This window comes from Vicia villosa, linkage group LG5, assembly GCF_029867415.1.
Source record: "Vicia villosa cultivar HV-30 ecotype Madison, WI linkage group LG5, Vvil1.0, whole genome shotgun sequence".
In the NCBI taxonomy this organism is placed as follows: domain Eukaryota; kingdom Viridiplantae; phylum Streptophyta; class Magnoliopsida; order Fabales; family Fabaceae; genus Vicia; species Vicia villosa.
This window is the reverse complement of record NC_081184.1, coordinates 138,584,366-138,606,488: the sequence shown is the minus strand read 5'-3', so window position 1 is coordinate 138,606,488 and position 22,123 is coordinate 138,584,366. Positions and strand designations below refer to the sequence as shown.

At 32.5% G+C, this 22,123-nt stretch overlaps 1 protein-coding gene across 1 annotated transcript; it reads right to left on the bottom strand.

Moving 5' to 3' along the window:
• Positions 1-14,050: 14,050 nt before the first annotated feature.
• Positions 14,051-15,912, bottom strand: LOC131607511 (berberine bridge enzyme-like 17). The gene has a single exon (XM_058879513.1). The coding sequence runs from the start codon at positions 15,785-15,787 to the stop codon at positions 14,168-14,170; it is 1,620 nt and encodes a 539-aa protein (XP_058735496.1). The 5' UTR covers positions 15,788-15,912; the 3' UTR covers positions 14,051-14,167.
• Positions 15,913-22,123: the final 6,211 nt, after the last annotated feature.

The window sequence follows — 22,123 nt, the reverse complement described above, 5'->3', positions numbered from 1 at the left end:
TACTAGCACATAAGTGTTATTCTTTTTAATGTTAAAATGTTACCTTTACTTTTAAATAATTTTAATCTAGTTTAATTTTTTTTTCCAAAATGGTTATGGAGGGATACAATCTTATGTGTTGTAATAAAAAATCTAAAGTTTGTTTTCCCATAAGTAAGTGGTCTTATTTGTGACATTCTTTAATATTTCTCTAATTTATTACGTGTGCTCTATGTGTATTAACCACTATATATAAATTCTTTGTAAGTGTGGTGACAACCAAACGGATATGCGTGTGAATATTATGTTATGAAATATATGTTGGATATTGTCTCTGAAGACATTAAGGATTCATGGGTTAAGGGAATCACTTTATCCTTATGCATATGTAATTTATTTACATTAGGTTAGTTGATGATGTTGTTAGATATCTAAATATTTATGTTGTTATTGTGAAGATTGAAAGTTAAATATTGTTATTGTTGTGTTATCATAATTTAATTTTTTTTTTCAAATTATAGGTGTTTAAGGATAACACACCATTTACATAAGAAGATATAGATGACATTTGTTTACTTTGGGTAGGTTGTTTCCTATGTTACTTATGATTTAAACTAGTTTTTCATGGGTTATTGGCTAGTGACCTATATTAGTATAATGTAAATGTATGTGTATAATTTTGGGTTGGTTGTATACAATGTATGTGTTGCCTTATTGAAAACATGTGAATTCTGTTACAAAATGTGTGTATATATAGGTGTATGTCCAAAAATGTGTATATGTAATTCCTTGCTATTTTGTTTCCGGTTGAAAATATCTGTATAGGTTCTATCACAACATTTGAATATAAATTATGTCACTAAATGTGTATATATACATGTCAAAATAAAAATTATGTAATATTAAAAAAATTACCAACTTTTCACCTCCCATTTTAAAAGAAACCAAGAAGTAAAGTTGCACGTGCTTTGAAAATACAAAATTGCAGTTGCTTGCAATCGAAAACATGACCAATACAACTTTCCCCTCGATTGGTATGTCAATCGAGAAAAAAAGTGACGCATTTTTCATGACACCCTTATTTATCTCGCTTAAGAAACCAAGGTAAAACTCTTTTTTTAACAAAGGGTAAATCATTTATTCATAGTATTGTCACTAAGAGAAGATAGACGTTCTTCTCAGTTTATAGCTATCGGCTTGAAGATAAAGAAATAATATCACTAAAAAATATAATTTTATGAAGTTTCGTGTATTTGTTTTATATGTTTAACTGTACAAACTAATGTTTTAGGTTTTGAATGTTAAAACAATTGTATTTAAGTTTGATGTATGAGTATTTATCCTTTAAAATAATATTTTGAATGATAATAGTTTTATTTAATATTTATTTATTTGAATGTTGTGATTACTTTAAGAAATATTCTAAAAAAAATTAAAAAACAATAATATTAAATTTAGCATCAGTTTAAAAGGCTACATTTGTTAAACTAGATTAGAGGTTGTTGTTGACGGGTCATCATGATATTAGTATGAAATTGAGTGACGGCTTTATTTTAAAAGCCATCTTATCCTAAACTTTTGTGGAAAATATACCAATGAATTTAACCACATTTTCAAACTTACTATTAGTTTTTGTGTGATGTATTCATTTGTGGGAAAACTACCTCCTGTCATAAAAGATGGCTAGCAATAGAAGACTTAAACAAAGATAATTCTCAAGTATAAATTATAATGTATCTTAGAAATTTAAATCTTATATATATATATATATATATATATTACATTATAATTTATGTTTGAGAATTATGATTGTTTGGTCTTTTAGTACTCTCTATCTTTATGAGATGATGTAACTTTCACATGAATATGCATATTAATTTTAGAAAATTTCTTTTTCCACCTCCTATGGGGGGTCACCCCCAGCGAAATTCCCAAACTACCCCTGCTTCGGAAATGAACTTCCGAAGCGCTTTTTTTTTAAAAAAATTTCCTTGATTCGGAAGTTCATCTCCGAAAACACCTCATGGGGGGTGCGTTCGGAGATGAACATCCGAAAACACCTCATGGGGGGTGAATTCGGAAGTTCATTTCCGAATTATGCAGAAACTGTGTTTTTTTTTTATGGTTTTTCTAAAACGCAACCGCATTTTAATTAAATGTTACCGGCAAATAAAATAAACAATAGATAGACTGAAAACACTAATATGATAAATAAACAAAAAAAAATACTAATATGAAAATATTATATACAAACCGAAATAAATAAAAATAGTGTGCTAAATATACAATCCAAAATCAAAAAATGAATAAACCCCACCACTACTGGGTGTGCCTAACCCGCTCACCCTGGGCCCTCCTCTGCCGCCTGTACCCCGCCGCACGGCCCGCATCAGTGACGATGATCTCCATCACGGCGACTGCCTCTGGTCCGCCCTGATTAATGACACCTCGATGCAACGCGTCCCGCCCAAGCATCTCTATCCGCTGGCAGATCGGAAGGAGATCAATGGCGTGGTCATCCTCCGCCTGCCGGTTCTCCAGGATCTCCTCGTGTGCTGGCCTAGGAGCGCCGGGAACGTCGGGTCTCAAGAGAGGATGGGACACCCGGTAGAACCATGTGACGTACCCCTCCACACTGTGCCAGTCCTGGGTGACCCGCATGCGACGGTACTTCTCCGGTACCACATGATGCTGCCACTCCTCCCATATGGCAGTGAACTGCACTCTGGTCACTATGTCAGGAGCAGCCTCGAAGGGTGACCTGGGTATGATCTGCACGAACCCAAACTGCCGCATGCACCGCTCCGGGAGATACCGGACCATGATGTCGGTCCCGCATGCCAACCAGCCTGAATATAGAGCAACCCCGTCGAAGGGGACAACCTGAGCATAGTCGGCGAACGGCCTCCAGGTGACATCGTCGTGCATCGTGCGGTCCAGGTACAGGCGGTATGGTCCCACCGCATCGTTCCCCCTCTGGAGGGCGTATCTGGCGGCCCTGGGCATGGCGTCAACGTACGCAGGATCGATGTGGAAGCCGTGGATGCGGGAGAAGTAGGAGATGATCCAGCTCTGAAACACAAATACGATAATGTATTAAAAATAAATACGAAACATAAATAAATAAATAAATACGAGAATGTGTTAAAATCAAACGTACCGTAAGCAGAGTGCAGGATCCGACCAGCTGCCTCGTCCTCCAGTTGGAGGCCTCATTCAGCTTCTGGTAGAGATATGCCAGAGTAGCTGCCCCCCAGTTCCACTGGTGAACGGTATCCAGGTCCATGAAATAGCGGAGGTAGGTCACGTCGACGTACCTGGCGCTCTTGTCCACAAAGCATGCAGCGCCTACCACATGCATGTACCAGCACCGAAGAGCGCAGCCGCGGTGATACTGTGTGAACAGCTCGTCACCCGCAGCCTCGGCCTCGGCAGCCGCGTCCAGATGGTGCTCAAAATAAGTCTTCAGTGTGGTGAACCGGATATGAGGCCCAGATGTCGTGGCGCACTCAAAGTGAGCAACCTCCTCCTCCATGCCCAGATAGAGCGTCATCCACTCGATGGTCTCGACCCTCTGGATCCGGGAGTGGTCCAACAGCGGCCCCCTAATCGGCAGGTGGAGAAGACACTGCACGTCGTGCAAGGTGATCGTCATCTCCCCAACCGGCAGGTGGAAAGATGATGTCTCCTTGTGCCAGCGCTCCACAAATGCCCCCTGCATGCCGGTGCTGATGGTGGTGTACCCGGTCATGCAGAGCCCGCTAAGCCCTGAACCTCGCACGTGGTCGTTAAACCACTGAGCTGCTGGTTTAAACAGACCGAAAATCTTCCTGGAGTGGTTCACCATTTTCAATGGCTCTCTCTCCTGTTAAAAAAAACAAATAAGCGAGAAATAAACGGTAAAATTATAAAAAATGGTGACAAATAAACGGCTAAGTTAAAAAAAATACCTCTCCCTCCCAGATCCGCCGAGCGACGTGATCCTGGTAGTGAATCAGCAGGGAAGTGTCAAAAGGCCCTCCCGGAAAGCTATCCACCTCCTGCTCCTCCTGCTCCTCCTCCTCCCCGACTGGAGGGTCAACATCCGGTATGACCTCCTCCTCCTCCTCATCCTCATCCTCCTCCTCTCGCTGGCGGGAAGAAGATACCCGAGCCAGCCTACTCCTAGAGCCTGAAGCAGATGAACTCTCCACCAAGTCCTGTGGAACGCGGACACGGCGTCCCCGTCCCTGCCCCCGTCCCTGGGTCGACGCCAGATGCGCCGCCGCCCGCTCGCGTCTAGCCGACGCATCTGGGACTCTCTCCCCTGTCTGATGCGTGCTGGCTGGTCTGACATGATCCTGTAAACAATCGAAATCGATTAATATGCGAGACAAATGAAAAAACAAAAAAAAATGAACTTCTGGTACAGTTCGGAAGTTCATTTCCGAAAACTGGGATGGAGGTGTTTTCGGAAATGAACTTCCGAAACACCCCCACGTAGAGCTTCTCTGCAACCTCCAATGGCAGACCCAAAAACCTAAACCAAATCCATTTTTTTGCCTACTAAACATCCTAATATCAGTACTAAGCTATCTTAATGTCATTTTTTCAGATTCTAAACACCCTAATATAGTTTAATCAGATAGATCTAAAACTTGAAAAAACAATGATAAACTTACCAATTAGTGTTTAATGATGAGTTTGGTTGAGTTTGGAAGAAGAGTTTGGCTACTTCACACTTGCTTCTGCAGAAATTTCGCCTATGGAAGTGTTTGATGATGATTAGGGTAAATGATTTGGGGGAGGGGGAGAGTTCTGCTTAATCTGCAGAACGCGTTTTATTTCGGAAGTTCATTTCCGAAATTGTAGTTTCGGAAATGAACTTCCGAAATAAGACATTTTTTTCAAAAAAAAAAGGCGCTTTCGGAGATGAACTTCCGAAAACACCTTTTTCATGCATTTCGGAAGTTCATTTCCGAAGTCAGGGGTATAATGGGGTTTTCACCAGAGGTGGACTAGAAGATAGGGAGGTGGCCAAAGAATTTCTCTAATTTTAACCATATACAATTTTTTTTGTATAAATTAAAATGCAACCATAAAAATTGCGACTCTTGACTTTTAACAATTACGTTTTGGAATGGTTTTTCATGATATGTATCCTATTTGATTTCAAAGTTGAAATTTGTAATATAATAAGTTTGATTTTTTTATATGTGTGATGGTATAAATATTTCATTAATTAAAGGTTGACGGTTATCTCACGAAACTATTTTTCTTTGCCTTGTTTCAATTTGAAAGGTTGTGAATTTGTTTTCTATTTGTGTAATGGTATATACTATATTCAATGGTTGAAATGTCAATGATAGAAAATGTGTAGTTTCACTTCATGTTCATGTGAAATAGATTGGCAAGGATAGCTTATTCAACTTTCAAGAACGAAAATATCTTCTTTATTTTTATTTTATTTTCCAGAAATTTAAATCTAGTATTATTTATTTGATATGTATGTGGGTTGATTAAGTCAGATATTTAAATTTGATTTAATCAGGGTCAGTCCTATAAGGCCAATAAAATTTGAGTTTTAGACCTATGACTTTATGGGATTATTTAGGTCAGATTTAGATCACACAAAACTTAATATTATTCTATCACAAATATTAAAAGTGCAACAAGAGTTGGATAAGTTTTGGAAATTGAAAGTGTCAAGTACTCCAAAGATTTTATTGTTTGACTGGAGATTATTGTTTAATAAGTTATCAACTAAAGTGTAATCAGGAAGAGGAAGTGTAATTAATGGCAGTTATAATCTAGTTTACCCTCATTGTTTTGAAAATGATGAATCAGCATTGCATATGTTCTTGAATTGCTCCTTTGCAATTCAGTAATGGAAGAAGGTCTATGTGTGGATTGGAAATTGGAATGGCTTTGGATGGAGCTAGTGCCTCAATATCAGAAATTTTCAGGCTTTTCCGTAAAGAGCTCACACGTGATTTTATTGGACTGGATTTATGTTTCTTGGTTAGGGCTGTATATGGATTAAAAACCAAATCAAATTGAACTGTATATATAGTTTGGTTTGAAGTTTAAAACCATGTTTATAAAATTGATTTATTTTTTAAAAATCAATTTACATATGGATCGGTTAGATTTTATATCGGTTTTTCACAAAAAAACTAATTTTTTAAAAAACTAGTTTTAAATCGGTTTCTCTCCAAACCAATTCAATACTTAAAATCAATTTTATTCATTTAGAATTAATAACAACTTTTTAAACCGGTTTCTTACATAAATTATTTTATTCATTTTGAATTAATACCAACTTTTTAAAATCAATTCAATACTTAAAATCAATTTTATTTTAATTGACATGACATAACACGTAACATAACTTAACGTAGGGGTGATCGTATCCGAACCAATCCAAAAGCAAAACCGCAAATCGAACCAATCCAAACCGAAACCGCAAAAAACCGCATTTGGTTTGGATGATTTTTGGACTAAACCGCGCGGTTCGGTTTGGTTTGCGGTTTTTATTTCACAAAACCGAACCAAACCGAACTGAACCGCATATTTAACTTAAGTTTTGAATTTTAATAATTAATTTATTATCTTTCCAAATCCAATTGCACACAACCACACCTCACGTTTTGAATTTTAATAATTAATTTATTAACTTAAGTTTTGGCATAATCCACTTAGTTTTTGTATTTTATTGAGCTACATATTTATGTAATTCTCTACTATCTAATATATATATTTCATTTATAATGTATTTTTAGTTCTCTACTGTTCTTGTAATATAATTGTTCTTGTAATATAATTTCTTTTGTATGGTATAATATCATATATTATATTGACATTGAATTACTTTCTTTTTTCCTTTTATTTTAGTACATTTTTATTTTATAGTGTAAACCGCGGTCCACCGAACCGATCTAACCGCATTAGTTTGGTTTGGTTTGGTTTGGATGACTTTTTAAAAATCAACCGAACCAAACCGAACCGCATGTATTTTTATCTCGCGGTTAGGATGACTTTTATGCTCAAAACCGAACCAAACCGCACCGCGAACACCCCTAACTTAACGGTATTTTAAGTGGTAGCGGAGACACAACTACAAAACGCGCATATAACAACGCCAAAGTCACTACGGTTCTTTCCAAAACCGTGATGACACTTCTAAACTTATGCGCTAATTTTTTTTTAATTACAATTTTTAAGGGTATAATTACGGTTACATCCATAACCATGGTGATACAATCAAACTTTTCTGGGTTCCAACCTCAGCTCCCTCAAATAGTTTATTTCTTTTACGTTAATGCGTGTTTTTTCATTTTTATTTATATTTCAATAAAAAATAATAAGGATATCTCTACGGTTATTTTGTAAAATTGTTGTTACACACTGGCGTTTCTTTATATATATATATATATATATATATATATATAATATATATATTAAATACTAAGTTTTCACTTTTCCACGGATAAAAGAAACAACCCTAACACCAACGCCGTAGTCATTGTCGGGAAGAAGACAACAACATCTACATAATGTTCTACTTTAAGGTATGTCAAATATTTTCGACATTGTTGTTGTTCAGTTTTGTTTTAATGTCGCATTTGAAGACAAACTCATCCAAAGGTTTCTATGTCTTCTTCTGTTGTAAAATCTCGATCTAAAAATATTTGTGGTTGTGAAAGTTTTATAGTTTCGTATCAATGCAAGAAGGGACATAATAAAGGAAGGCTATTTTGGAGATGTCCATTTTGGAGGAGTGATGAAACATGTCATTTGTTCATATGGGATGACGATATGGTAGAAAATGGGGAAATGAAGATGAGAGCATTATGAAGTTAGAGTTTGAAGCTTTGGACTATTTGAAGGTTGTGTATGAAGATTCAAAAAAGAAGAACAAGAATTTGATGAACAAACTAAAATCAGAGAGATTTTCTAGAAATTTGAAGATGTTATGTTTTGTTATGTCCTTTATGTTTAATATTTATTTTGTTTTGAAATGTAATAGTTGAAGATGTTATGTTTAGGGTTTAGGGTTTAAATTGTATTGTTGATGTTAAAACTGCATATGTAGTGGACATGATAGGAATGCAACTAACATATGGTTTCTTGCGAGTAAGTTCATTGCAAACTGTTGAATTTCAATTACAATTATGTTTCCAGCTATTTGATGGTATATTAGTTTATAGTTTAAGCTGATAGTTTAAGTTGTTAGTTTAAGTTGATAGCTTAAGAGAGTGATAAAGCCCTAAAGTAAAGAAGAAAATTTGACCAATCAAATCTAAATCTAAGAAGAAAGTCAAGGCCTTAATAATCAAATCTAAATCCTCTGGCTGAGAGGAAGTTTGACCATTCATAGGCTGCCTCATCCTCATCATCAGAGTCGAAAAAAATCATTTGCCCCTTCTCAACATTCTTCTTCTTCTTCTTCTTTTTCTTCTTCTTCTTCTTCTCCTCACCCTGAGAGTTCTACGGATTCTTTCCTCATCTTGATTCAGAGGATGGTTTTGCAGCACAACAACCTCTACAAGAACAATATCTTAATTCTGAGGATGGTTTTGCATCACAACACCCTCTACCACAACAACATCCTCATTCTCAACATTGTTGGTAGCTTGAGCAGGATAACTCATTTTGATTCCTTTGGATGAAGTTTTTTTGTGTTATGGTTATTTTGCTTTTTAAATTGTTCCATCTAATTCTTCATCATTTTCTCTTGGAAGTTTAAAAACCAAAAGATGCACGCATAGTTTGCTCATTATTGATTCTTTAATTCTATAGACTTTCTCTTCTCTTAGAAGTTGGAAAGATCATTTGCCTACCTCGAGTTATTCAAATTTATTCTTTCATTCTTTGATATTCATTCTATGTATATTTTAATATACTTAATGGAATTATATACTTTATACAACTAATTTTGATATCAATTCAAAAATGGTGTATTGCTGATTCTGGTATGATACTATTGACATTTATTCATAAACAATATCACCACGGTTATTAGGCTTAACCATTGTTAAATGGGGCGCGCTTTCCATTTTAATACAACAGTCACAGAATCGTGATTGAAAGTACCGCATAAACAACAACACGCTACATAACAACACACGAACCTGCATGATTATATATTTATTTCAACCGTTGTTAAATTCCTTTTTCGTAGTAGTGAGAATATAAATTATTTGGACATATTTTTTTGTGTAGTAGCAGTTATCAATGACCTTATGTTTTTTCTAAACTATCTGTATATGGGAAAAAAAAAAAAGAGAGATAAAGGTGAACATATACTTGAAAAAATATGTTTGCAAAATTGTTAATGCGATAACACATACTACTTTTATTTAACAATTAATTATTTAATATTAATTTAAAACAATTCAATTGAACAATCAGTTTGCAAGACTGTTATTGAATCAAAATGATTAAAAAAAGGTATTGTTTAAATAATCACATTTGTCATATCGAGATTCACATTTAAATAATGATGTAGTGCATCATTACCAAATCGATTCACTAGTTTATTTAAAAATGAACATAATATTATAAATAATTTCCTTTCAATTTAATAATTAATCATTTAAAATTAAATTTTTAATTTAGAATTTATTAATGTGTTATTAGAGAAATTTAACTTTCTATGATGAACCATGAAAAGAGACAAGCATATAAATTTAATACATAACAAAATTTGGGTATTCAATAACTAAATCACATTATTATTGTGGGTACTGATTTATATTTGGATAACAAAATGGATACCTAATTTTATATTTTAAAATTTGGATTGAGTTTTAAAAAGTCAGACAATTTAAATACCAATTTGATTATGAATAATTTTTTTTTTTTTTTGCACACCCTTGTTCTTGGTTGATTTGGTTTTATTAGAAATGAAGTGTTATTTAATGGTGGTTGAGAATATGGTTAAACTGTTGTATCGTTCTAAGTTGGTTTTGTAGAAATGGTTTGTCTCTAAATTTTGTGGGAAAGGTGATTGTATTTTGCAGAATCAATTTTAAATCCACTATTTATACGTTAAGGGTTCTTTAATTTAAACTTGTATTAGGTTGAGTACTCCTTATATTAATTTCATTCAATAAATCCTTTGCTTATAAAAAAAATTATTTTAAATAAATCACAGAAATTAAAAACTATATAATTTTAATATCAAATTTGTTAACAATTTATATTATTTTTAAAACTTAAGCCTTTAAAAAAATAATTAACTAACATTCATAATAGAGAATTTATCATAAATTAATTACAAATATTTTTTAAATATTGACTTTTTTTAACGAAAGGTAATATATTAAAAAAAAATTGATACACAAAAAAGTGGGGGCTAGGCCAATATCAACTCAAAAGTATCTGAACCTATAAAAAGGCAAACTTAGCTATTTTTTTACATAGTCATTCCTAATGTCAATAGATATTCAAAAGAGTGAAGGTCGTAGATGTGCGGTATAAGTTAGCAAAAAATCCAAACAACTATTTCCTTCTCTGTAAGACTGTGAAATAATGAAAGACATGTTCAAAATAACGTTGATACAAGAAAACTACGTTGTTTGAAGCTGTCAAGAGACTAAATTAATATTGGAAAAAGAGAAGGCCTTAACCATAGTCAAAGAATCCAATTCCACCTAGAGATTCTTCGACCCTTTATCTTTTGAAATTTCAATGCCATGAAGAACACCACAAAATATAGTCATAGAAGGGTTTCTGCAAGGGGGCGGTTCAACAAACACCAAAGTGAAGAGGCTTGAACTCGACCTAAAAATCCTTCGACAACCGACGGAACTAGGATTAGAAGATTAAGCTCCATATATATATTTCATCTTATCCACTTCAGCGGATGAGGGTTCCAAAAAATTCTTGATAACATGTGCCCTTGCAGAATGAATGGGAACATTAAAGGCCTTAAAAGTAATAAAAACAAATCAAGTGTGTTTAGGTCTTAAGGTAAACTTCTCTTATAGTTGTATTTTTTTTTGTGTTAATGTTGAAGGCTCATTTTTTGAGTTTTTCAAAGAAGTTCTTTCACCTTAAAGTGGAGTTGCTCCCTTATTTAGGGCTCCCTATAGGTGTAAATCCGACCAAGGAACGTACTTGGGAACCTTTGGTCAAGTCGGTCATTAAAAGTGTTTCTTCTTGAAAGAATTGGTTTATAAGTCTTGGAGGTAGACTTCTCCTTCTCAACTCAATCAATATTTCCTCCCTCTCATTTATTAAGATGTCAGTATAAGTGTGCAAGAATCTTGTCGGGTTTCAATAAATATTTCTCTAGGGGGTCCAAAGATGGATTGATGGTGGTGTGGTTCAAGTGGGATAATGTGTGTAAAAATAAAAATTTGGATGGGTTAGGAGTTTATGATTTTAGAAAAGTTATTTTGGCCCTGCTTATTATGTGGAGCTAGAGGCTTTTGGCGGATCAGCCTTCTCTATGCAGGGCTATAGTTGTGGAGAGGTATGGAACCTCAATGGTTAAGTCCATAATAGGTTGGAAGGAAGGGTGCCTAAAGAGGGTTTCTCATTGATGGGGAGATATCTTTATTCCTTTCTCCAAGGAAGGGGGGTTATCAGATTGATTTACTTTTTCTATCACTAAGGTAGTCGAGAATGTGTTACACACCCGATTTTGACATGATGTGTCTATTGAGCCGGATCTCCTGTGAGTGCCTTTTCAAAATTTGTTTCTTATTTTTGTTTAGAAATCTTTAGAGGTAGGAATAAAGGGAGCTTGATTGTGAGGTGTATAGGTTTGGGAGTTTAGGTGGAGGCATAGGTTGCTTGTTTGGGAGGAAGAGCTTATGGGTAATATGTTAGCCTTGATTAAGAGGAGAGTTAAATAGGATTAGGAGGATGATTGGGTTTGGAAACATGACACTGATGGTGGATTTCCTGTGAGATTAGCTTATTATTTTCCTTTGTCTTCTACAGTCAGGGAGGAGAGTGGGGTGGTTAGAGTTATTCAGGGCTTACTAGAATTTTGGAAGAGTTGAGCACCTTCTAAAGTCGTTGTTTTTCTTGGCCTCTTTTGCAAGATATGTTGGATACTAAGCTTAATCTTAGTAGGCACAATATCGATCAGGTGGATAGTGTTGTGGGGGTATGGTGTGTGCCCTGCTCAAGTTAAGCGGTTGGTAAATTTGTTTGATCATTGTGGAGTAGTGTCTGCTATTTGTTATAGAGCTTTTAAGTGGGTAGGTAGGATTTTACCAATTCACCAACAATTCACCAATTAGACCACCTCTAATGGGAGGTTCTTCACTGCCGTTTTCCAGGTAGCATCAAACTTTATGTTCTCAAGGTGCTCCAGTTGGCCAACGGAATAAAGAGAAGCAACGGTTCATTCACTTTTTTTTATATTATAAAATACAAACTAGCCATTGAGGGACCCAATATGAACATAATATGAATAAAATGTTAATTTATAAAATAAAGTTGTGGGACCTAATATGAGTTCTTCAGAGTTGCACCATTGGAGTGAAAAATTAATTGAGTTGTTTCAAGCTGGCGTGGCTTAATAGGGCTCACAAAAAACTTAAAAATGGATTCATGGTTGGAGATGCTCTTAATATTGGAGTGTCCGAAAAGTGTTTGAGATTAGGCATAGGAAAGAGAGTTGTTTTAGGTCTAGCTACGATCTATTATGTCGGATATGAACTATTTAGACTATGTATGATAATAAAAAAAATTGCAGGGACATGTTGCAAATTGTAGCTACGTGACTTCGATTATTTGCCTTTCTTGGAATTGGTTTCACACGCATTCGCCTGTTTCTAACTAATCTCTTCTAGATTGGAAGCATAACCCCCTTTTATGCTTAAACTTATAAAGGTGTGTTGTGTGTCCAGTTGTCTTTTCAAGATTTATTGGTGCCTTACTTACCTTTCCTGAGCTTATTTATAGAATTAAGAAAAATTAGAAATCAACAACATCACTTGTGTGGTTGTCAAAAAAATGTAAGAGAAGGAAGAGATGTGATGAATATGTAAATACATATAAATATATGAAAAATAATAATAAAAGGAAATGAAATAATGAAATAAATGAATATAATAAATAAATATATAATAGGATGTGAAAAAAGAGACCGATGAAGAAAGGATATGAGAAAAATGTTAAAATATAAAATAGATAAGAATCTCTATTAAATAATATATTGAAAAGAAACTTTTTACCTAAATTTGATTAGAAAGTTCTACCCAAATTTTTTACCCAAATTTTAAATTATTTTAAAAAGTAGTAGGTAGCACACAGACTGATTATTATTCGTATGTCTTTTATTTCTATATTAATGTTTTAAAACCTGAAGAGGGGAAAAAATTGTTAAAACATGCTGGTTATAATTTAATCGGTTCAACCATGGTTGAATTGTATATATTAAATTTAAACTAAATAAATAAATATATTATTAAATATATATTCTAAAAAATTAATTTATATCATAATTTGTAAAATAAAATTCTCAAATAAATATGATACTGATAAAAAAAGCTTATAAAATAAGAAGAATACAATGTAAGACAGATCCAATAATAAATCATAAAATTAGTTAAGGACTAATATGTATATATTTGTCCTAATTGCTTAACTCAAAGCTATAAATTCTTCATCAGTATAATTTTTCACATCTTTTTAAAGACCAACATCAGTTACCCCGTGTCCACAAATATTACATTATTTCTTCTCTTTCTATTTATTTACATTGTCTTGTGTCTTTCAATTTTATTCTTTATTTTTCATCTATACAATTTTAAATGTTTGTTATAATTAATTTTTTAGATTTAAAGAAATAAAACATAAAAAATTATCTATGATTTTTTAACCGTCTGGTTCACCAAAGTCGGTCCTGATTTTACAGTTATTTTGATTTTTTGCGCTTGAAACAACTTTAGCTCAATTTTATAGACCTAACCGTTTCTTAGTCCAAACCGAACTGAATTAGACAATGGTTCAAGGTTGAACCGATTCAACTGGCTGGGTCAATCTGAATTTTAAAACATTTATATATATTAGAAAATTGAGGATAATTCATCATATTTGAACTAAAGAGTATATTTTTTTAATCTATAATTCAATATCGTAAAATTGATTTATATTAAATATAAAATTTTAATGGATTACACACATTTTAACATAAAAATTACCTTTGAAATCTTAATCCAATACATCTTATAGCATTCTACCACTACTGAAGAGTTGGTATACTCTGTTCATTTCTAAAGAAATTGTGAGGATCAACCCTAGATTTCACACTCACCAATCTTTCATAATTACCTTGAAAATACTTGATTCCATATCTTCTAGCAATGTCAAGTTGTATTGCATTACTAGGAATATTGGCACCAATATTAAGATCTCTATAATTAAAAAAAGCCTCCCTAGGTGAGTTAGAAACATGAGGGGTCATAAACTCATAAAACGACCTTGAAACATTCAAGTAACGATTTCTTGCCTCAACTCCATCTTCTCCCCAAGATGTCAAATACTCAATCAAGAACAAATTTCCTTTCCTATGAGGAAATGGAGTTTCCGATTCCAAAATCTCATCCATCTTTCCGCCATAAGGATTCCATTCCATCCTAACACGGTCACTTTTAATCATAAACTCCCAAATGGACTCCAAACCACTCTTCGAAATCGGCTTCTTCACATAATCCGACATTGTTTTATAGTTTGTAAAAAGAGGCTCTTTGGGGACATCAAGCAAAACTTCAAGATTGGTTCCATTTGGATAATTGTACCAATAAAGAGTTGAATTCACCCATGGAATTTCAATACAATCGGTTTTTTTCAAACCTAATTCAGGTAGACTTTCATTCAACAAAGGCATTAGTTTATTAGTTAGTCCTAAAAACATGCCAATGAAAGTAACATTTACACTCTTTTTACCCATTTGAGTACCATTGACTATGTCAAACGTAGTTCTTAAGAAAAGATTTTCATCCAATTTTGAAGCTATTTTTTGCCATTTGTAAACAATATTTGTTGCATCTTTTTCTACACTTCTTTGCACTTTGAAAACAGTAACTTGTGGAGGTACTTGAACCAATTTAAGTTTCCATGAAAGAATAACACCAAAACTAGCACCACCACCACCTCTTATAGCCCAAAACAAATCTTCTCCCATCGATTTTCTATCGAGAATATTACCATTAACATCAACAATTTTCGCGTCGATAATATTATCAACAGTTAGACCGAATTTTCTCAATAAATTACCATAACCACCACCTGAGAAATGACCGCCGGTACCTACTGTCGGACACACCCCAGCTGGAAAGGCATGCACGTTACTCTTCTTTGCTATGTGGTAATAAACCTTACCAAGTGTTGCACCTGCTTCAACCCATGCTGTTTCATTTTCAATGTTGATATTAACTGAATCATGATGAAACATGTCAAGTATGACGAAAGGAACATCTGTTACATATGAAAGGCCTTCGGTATCGTGGCCGCCGCTTCGGATTCTGATTTGAAGGCCGTGACTTTTGGCACATATGATTGTTCCCTGAACATGTGAGTCGTGGAGGGATGTTACGATTGCAAGAGGCTTTGGTGCTGTTGGTGAGGAGAATCTGTTGTTGTACGTATGCATGTGTAAGATGGATAAGAATGAAGAGTTTGTTGGAGTGTAGATTGCGTGGGATGCAGGGTATGAAGGTGGAGAATAATGGTTTGAAAGACATTGGATAAAGTTTTCAAGGGATAATGATGATGATGATGAATATGAAGTTGGAACAAGAAGAGAAAGCACCAACGTTAGAATTGAAAGAAAAAACGAACATGTTGTGATAGTAATATCCATCGTATAGAATTGGTTGGGAATCAGTTTTGATGTGAATTTTGTGTTAACATTCAAAATATTTATATGGTGTATTTGTCGAGGCTATAAAACAACGCATGTTAGTTGGATTCTCATCGGAAAACTTTGTAATCTTAGACTTTGTCTGTTTTTGACTAGATTTACGAACTTAGACTAAATAGAATATGAATAAACAAATTAGCAATTGTAAACAGTGTTATTATTACCTCGTATTGTAATAAAAATTTATTGAATAATTAAAATTATTAAAATATGAGAATAAATATTTATTTGGTGGAGATTCTATTTATGTTGATTAATTAAAAGTATTATATATATATATATATATATATATATATATATATATATATATATATATATATATATATATATATATATATATATATATATATATAATTAAATAAATAACATATCAAAATTGAGTTAATCTCATGATTAATTAATTAAAGGGTTAAATATATTTTTCGTCCTTATAAATATTGCAAATTTATTTTTAGTCTCTTCAGGGTTTTGGCAACGGTTTTAGCTGATTTTGACAACGTTTTTTTTTTTTGTAAAAATCGTTGCTTAAAGGCAGAGAGAGACTAAAAATGAAAACTGCAATATTTAAAGGGGCCAAAAACTTATTTAACGCTTAATTAAATTATATATTATAAACACTTAAATTAAATGATTAATTTTAAATAGGTTAATTAATTGTTTAAAAATATAAAATTTGTTTCCTGATAAAAATATTTTTGTGAAATAAGAAAAAAATTCCTTAAAATTAGAAAAAAAATCTCAAAAAGATTTACACTTTTTCCATAAATTTAAAAAAGAATTCTGAAAAAGAAAAAAAGTATGAGAGTTACTATGCTTACACCAAAATGTAACACACGTGTGTGTACACCGTATCCAATACACATTGCCCCAAGCAATTGTTTGGGTAAGTAAAAGTAAAAAATAATTATTAAATATTCTAGAAAAACAAAACCGTATTATACGGTGTAGATGTTATATTTAATATAAAAATAGCATTATATTTCACAAAAAATATTTACCCTAAAAATAGAAAAAAAAATGAAATTAAAAAATTATATATAATATATTTTTCAAAAAGAGCAAATTTGGAAAAAATTTAGACAGCTCGTCAAAATCTTTGAAATGGTTGATTGTACATGGCAAGATATTTCTCCCATTAAAAAAAAGTATTTTTTTTCAATAATAAAACAAAATTACTATTACTTCCGCCCATAAGATTAACTTTTTCTTCCGCCTGTAATAAAAAATGACCTTTACTTATTATAGGATAATTTTATAATATTAATATATTTTTATAACATGAGAATAAAAATTTAAGAAAATATAAAAAAAAAAAGCAAGAAGTTATAAAATATTCGGTGTACTAAATTATTCTCCCTTTTGTCTTTATTATAAGAGGAAATTCACTTTTTAAATTTATAGAATAATTAATGTATTTAGTCTATATATAAACTAGATACATTAATCAATGAATTTAAAAAATAAATTTTCTCTTATAATAAAGATTAAAAAGAGTATAACGAAAATGTCCAACCAACTATGAGACTACAACAACAAAAACCCAAAGAAAATTCTCAAACATTTAAAACTCCGCCTTTAAAGAAGAACATGCTAGATCTCAAATTACTTGAACATGCATCAATTGAATATCTTAAAATAAGGTCAAGTGTAAGTTTATTACGATATGGCTTATAGTGGTGTATTCTATCTAATATGTTCGTAAAAATAAGTTATTTTCCGGTACGTCAATAAATATGAAAAAGATAAAGGGTTAGAGTTTTTTTTTTTTAGGTGATTTTTTAATAGATTTCCTTTGAACTCTTGCTCCTCAGTATGGCTTTAAAACCCAATGATATGTCTAAATCAATATCAGATCAAGAGTTTTGGCATCTTCCGCTGATGCCTAGTGATTTGGGGCGTTGTGAGTGAGCTTCGATTGTTACAGGTGGTTCTAGTGTTTAAGATCTAGCCTGATACATGTTGAGTGGTGTTATGTTGTGTAGGTGGTAGTTGGGTGTTGACACCTTTCTCCTAGATTGATCTCTAGTTTTTCGTATTTTATTGTTTGCGCTCTATTTATTTAGTGTTTGGATTTGCTTGATTTATATTGGCACTCCTTGTGCCTGACGTACCTGTTTATACTCTCTTAGGTTTTTCCGTCCTATTTATTACCCCGGTTGAACTGACAACTGAGAGAAAAGTTTTGATCAACCTCATTTTATTCTCTCAGTTGAATTGGCATGTTGGATATAAGGTTGTTGTTGGTGTAAGCACTATAGACCGATAACTTTATTAGAACTTGGTACATGTATCGATATGTTTATTAATATTAAAAGGCATTTCTTTGTTATGTTTGTTTTTACAAAATGATAAAGTTTCAAGAATAGCTAGTCCAATTGATGAAATATTATGTTTGCCATAATCAAGAGATCTTGTTAAACAAGAGGTCACTATTCTGAAAATATCCATAGTCAAGTTTTATTGTGAAGTGGGATAACATTAAAGCATTTAGAGTATTATGTGGATAGGTTGATCATCACATCTCATGGATCATGGATAAAGAGTTATCAAGGCATCACATATGTATGAATATTAGAAATATGTATGAATATTAGAAGTAATATTTATACTAGATTGACTCACCGTGAGAATACTACATATGTTATACAAGTTTCATAAGTTATTATCAAGGTGATAGTGGTGGATATCACCCTTCAACTTGAAACTATTATAGATCCTAGATGTGGAGTCGTGCATTTTATTTCTAATCAAACAATGTCTGTAACAGGATGGCCATAAAGATGGTTGATGGGTACTTCATAAATCAAGCTAAGGGACATGAGTGACTTAGAAGAAATTTTTCCATCATGTGTAACAAGATATATGTCTAAGGTCCTAATAGTAAACTGGACGAGGATGACGCAATCAATGTCTTGTGTTCTATATATACATGAGAGGAAAAGAGTAATTGTACACATGAGCATTATCAGATAAAGGTTTTTCAAGATCACATGACATTTTTGTGACTTGGGTATCATTGATGTGTTTTTATATACCACTCAGTATTTATTACATTAAATATGTAATTCAGTATCATTGCAAACAACACGATAACATATAGGGTCACACACATAAGGACATATATGTGGGAGAGCAAAATATTAAACACGACAAGGTATAATGTACTTAGGAGAATTACGCCTAAATGAATGGTAGAACATTATCAGGCACAATGCACTTAAGCAGAATATGGAATACTGTAAGATACAATGCACTTAATAAAATACATTTGTTGATTGAAAATATGTGATGTCACATTCAAGTGTACATGTTCTTAAAGTAGCAATGATATATTAGTAAGAATTTCGAATTCACAAGGAGTGAAAATAACTTATATTGAATTGCACAACTAACTTTTGTTAATGAGCATGAGCAAAAATAACAATAATTGATGTTTGTCACAAGTTCCATTTTCAAATAACTAGTAGTAGAAATAGCTTTGGTTTAAATGAGTAAAACCGGTGATGGAAAATATACTCTCATGGGGAGGATATTCTGTTTATCTGTGAAGGGGGCTCAAATCTATACAAACTCGCATGTGATCATATGCCTTAGCTATTTTTATCTATTTAGGATCATTAGTTTGTAATAAGTGTGATGATCTTTAAAAGTACTAAAGCTATGTGTGCGGACACACACGCACACACAATTACACACAAATTAAACATTTTTCTAAAACTCCATCTACAACGAAAATTTTTAAGAATTGTTTTGACCTAAAACTCATCAAGTAAAAAAGCATACTTAATTAGCAAGTGAAAATTCTCTCTCTAATTAATTAAATTATTTGTATAATTAGTTATGGAGTGAAACCCCTGTATACTCGATTAGGAAGCCTCATAATTTATTAGGCTCCGAACTTGGCTTTTTCTTTCCTACAAAACAAGGTCATAATCAACTTGCACCACTAGCTAATCTATTAGGGAGCGACTGTGGCCTAAAATCCTTTCCTTTTTTGACCAAACTTTTTCACATAAAAGGAGGACTTGTTTTCACTTATTTACAACACAAGAAATCTAAAGTATCCCTCTTTTTTCTACTTATAAAAACCTTTTTATACACTTAGGTGTTTTTAGAAATAACGAAATACTTAAGAGTTGTGCTTGTGTAAATGATGTTTGAATATAATTGTGATGCATATGTTAATCAAGAGTTTCATTCTCTTATAAGGGTGATATTACTATCTTTAATTATTCAAAGGATCAAGAGATCACAAAGTCTATACACTCTCTATTAAAGCTGAAATATTTGTATTTCTGATCAACCTTCGTTTACATCCTCAAAAAGAGTAAAAAAAATTAACATGAACACTTTATAAATTACATGTGTTTGAATTGGTTGTAATTTTAAACATTCAGAAAGAAAAAAAAGTTAAAATCTCAACACAATTCAAATCTTCCATATTTTTTGTTTTTCTCAACCATCAAAGCCACCACTAAGAGTGCAAAAATGTCATATTGACCAACGGAGGCCTACGTCTAAGTTTTTGTCAAGTCAAAAAAAAAATTTAATAAAAAATGCTAAGATTTTTTACAAAAGCATATTTTATTTTTAAAAAATATGACCTCATCAAAATAAAAATCCCTTTTAGACTTATCAAACTGGATTTATTTAACAAAATATGAATAATATTTTTCATTACTATTGCAGTTATATTAAATCTTGTATTTTTTATTAAATTATAAATTTGTTAATATTTTTTAATAATTTAAATTTATTGATTTATATTTTTTTTGCATATTTGAATATAGTATTTTAAACTATAATTAAAATATGATATTATATATAGTCACAGTTTCTAAAATGTCATGTTAAATATAATAATATAAAAGTTAAATTTCAATAGTCTATTGGCTTGTCCGTCTAAATATATTTACATAAAACAAATTTTTAAATTAGTTTACTAGTCATATCAAATTGTTAAAAATTCTAAAGTTGTGTCTAAAAATAAGAGAAATCCATCTTCCACATGCTCATTGACCTTTTGAATTTCTAATTTAAACCATTTTAAAATAATCAAAATTTCAATTTTAATACTAAACTAACAAACTTTTCACTATAATTTTTTGGTTACAAGGTGCCACTTAAATTGGTATCTCTTTTTTTTTCAATTGCCTGTAAATTTACTTGCATATTTGTTGTTATTTGTGGATTTACTTTCAAATTTACTTGTGGATTTACTTGCGGAAAAACTTCGCACGTAAATCCGCAAGTAAATCCGAGAGTAAAATCTGCAGGTGACAAATTAAAATTATTTAGGAGACGTCAATTCATATGGCGTCTCCTCTTTTTTTTTTGAAATATGATTAGTTTGGAAATTATGGTGAAATGTTGTTAATTAATTTGGTATTAAAATTGAAAATTTTAGCTATTTTGAAAAAAAAAATTCCCAAAATTCCTTCCATACTAGGGGTGGCAAAACGGACGTCGACCCTGCCTTAAATCTGTCAAGTGGAAATAGCCATAAAAATCAAGCCCGTCCCACCAAGGTGGCGGGTTGGCAGGCGGTGGGTTTACCCGCCTATTTATTTATTTTTTATTTTTTAATAGATTAATAGGCTTTTTTACCCTTCAATTAAATTTTTCACTTATTTTTAGAATAATTTTTTATAAAGCATCTTTTAAACAAAATTTTACTTCAAAAAATATTGCATATATTCACAAATAAACATATAAAATAAAACCATCAAGAATTGGAAATATTAGAATTAACTAAAAAATGACGGACTTAAGGCAGGACATGTTGAACGAATAGGTAGGGCGAGCTTTGACGAGCGGCGGATTTTGGCGGGGCGAGCATTGGAGGACGTCGGGTTTTGGGGGGGGGACTTTGGTGGATGGTGGGCCCAAAATCACAACTCAAACTGCCATTTAGGGTAGGTGCGGGGGTCGGGCCAGCGGACCACGACATCTTTTGCCACCCCTATTCCATATGCCTTTTTTTATAGGAAACTTCCTTCTTGTAACCATGTAATTATAAGTCATATTAGATCTCTGATTAAACTTATTAAACTTCTTCAATTACTAATGCCGTGTGTCCCAACGTTTCCGTCAAAAAGACTAGGGAAGATACTTCCACTACTAGAAATACTTTGTTTTTCTGCAGATTTGAGTTAAAAAATTCATAGAAAACAGTTTTGCTGTGACTTTTCCTGTCGTTTTTTATCCTCAACTAAAACCTTTGTGGGATAATGATAAAATCACAGGTAAAACTATAGGAAATAAAATCTACAGATA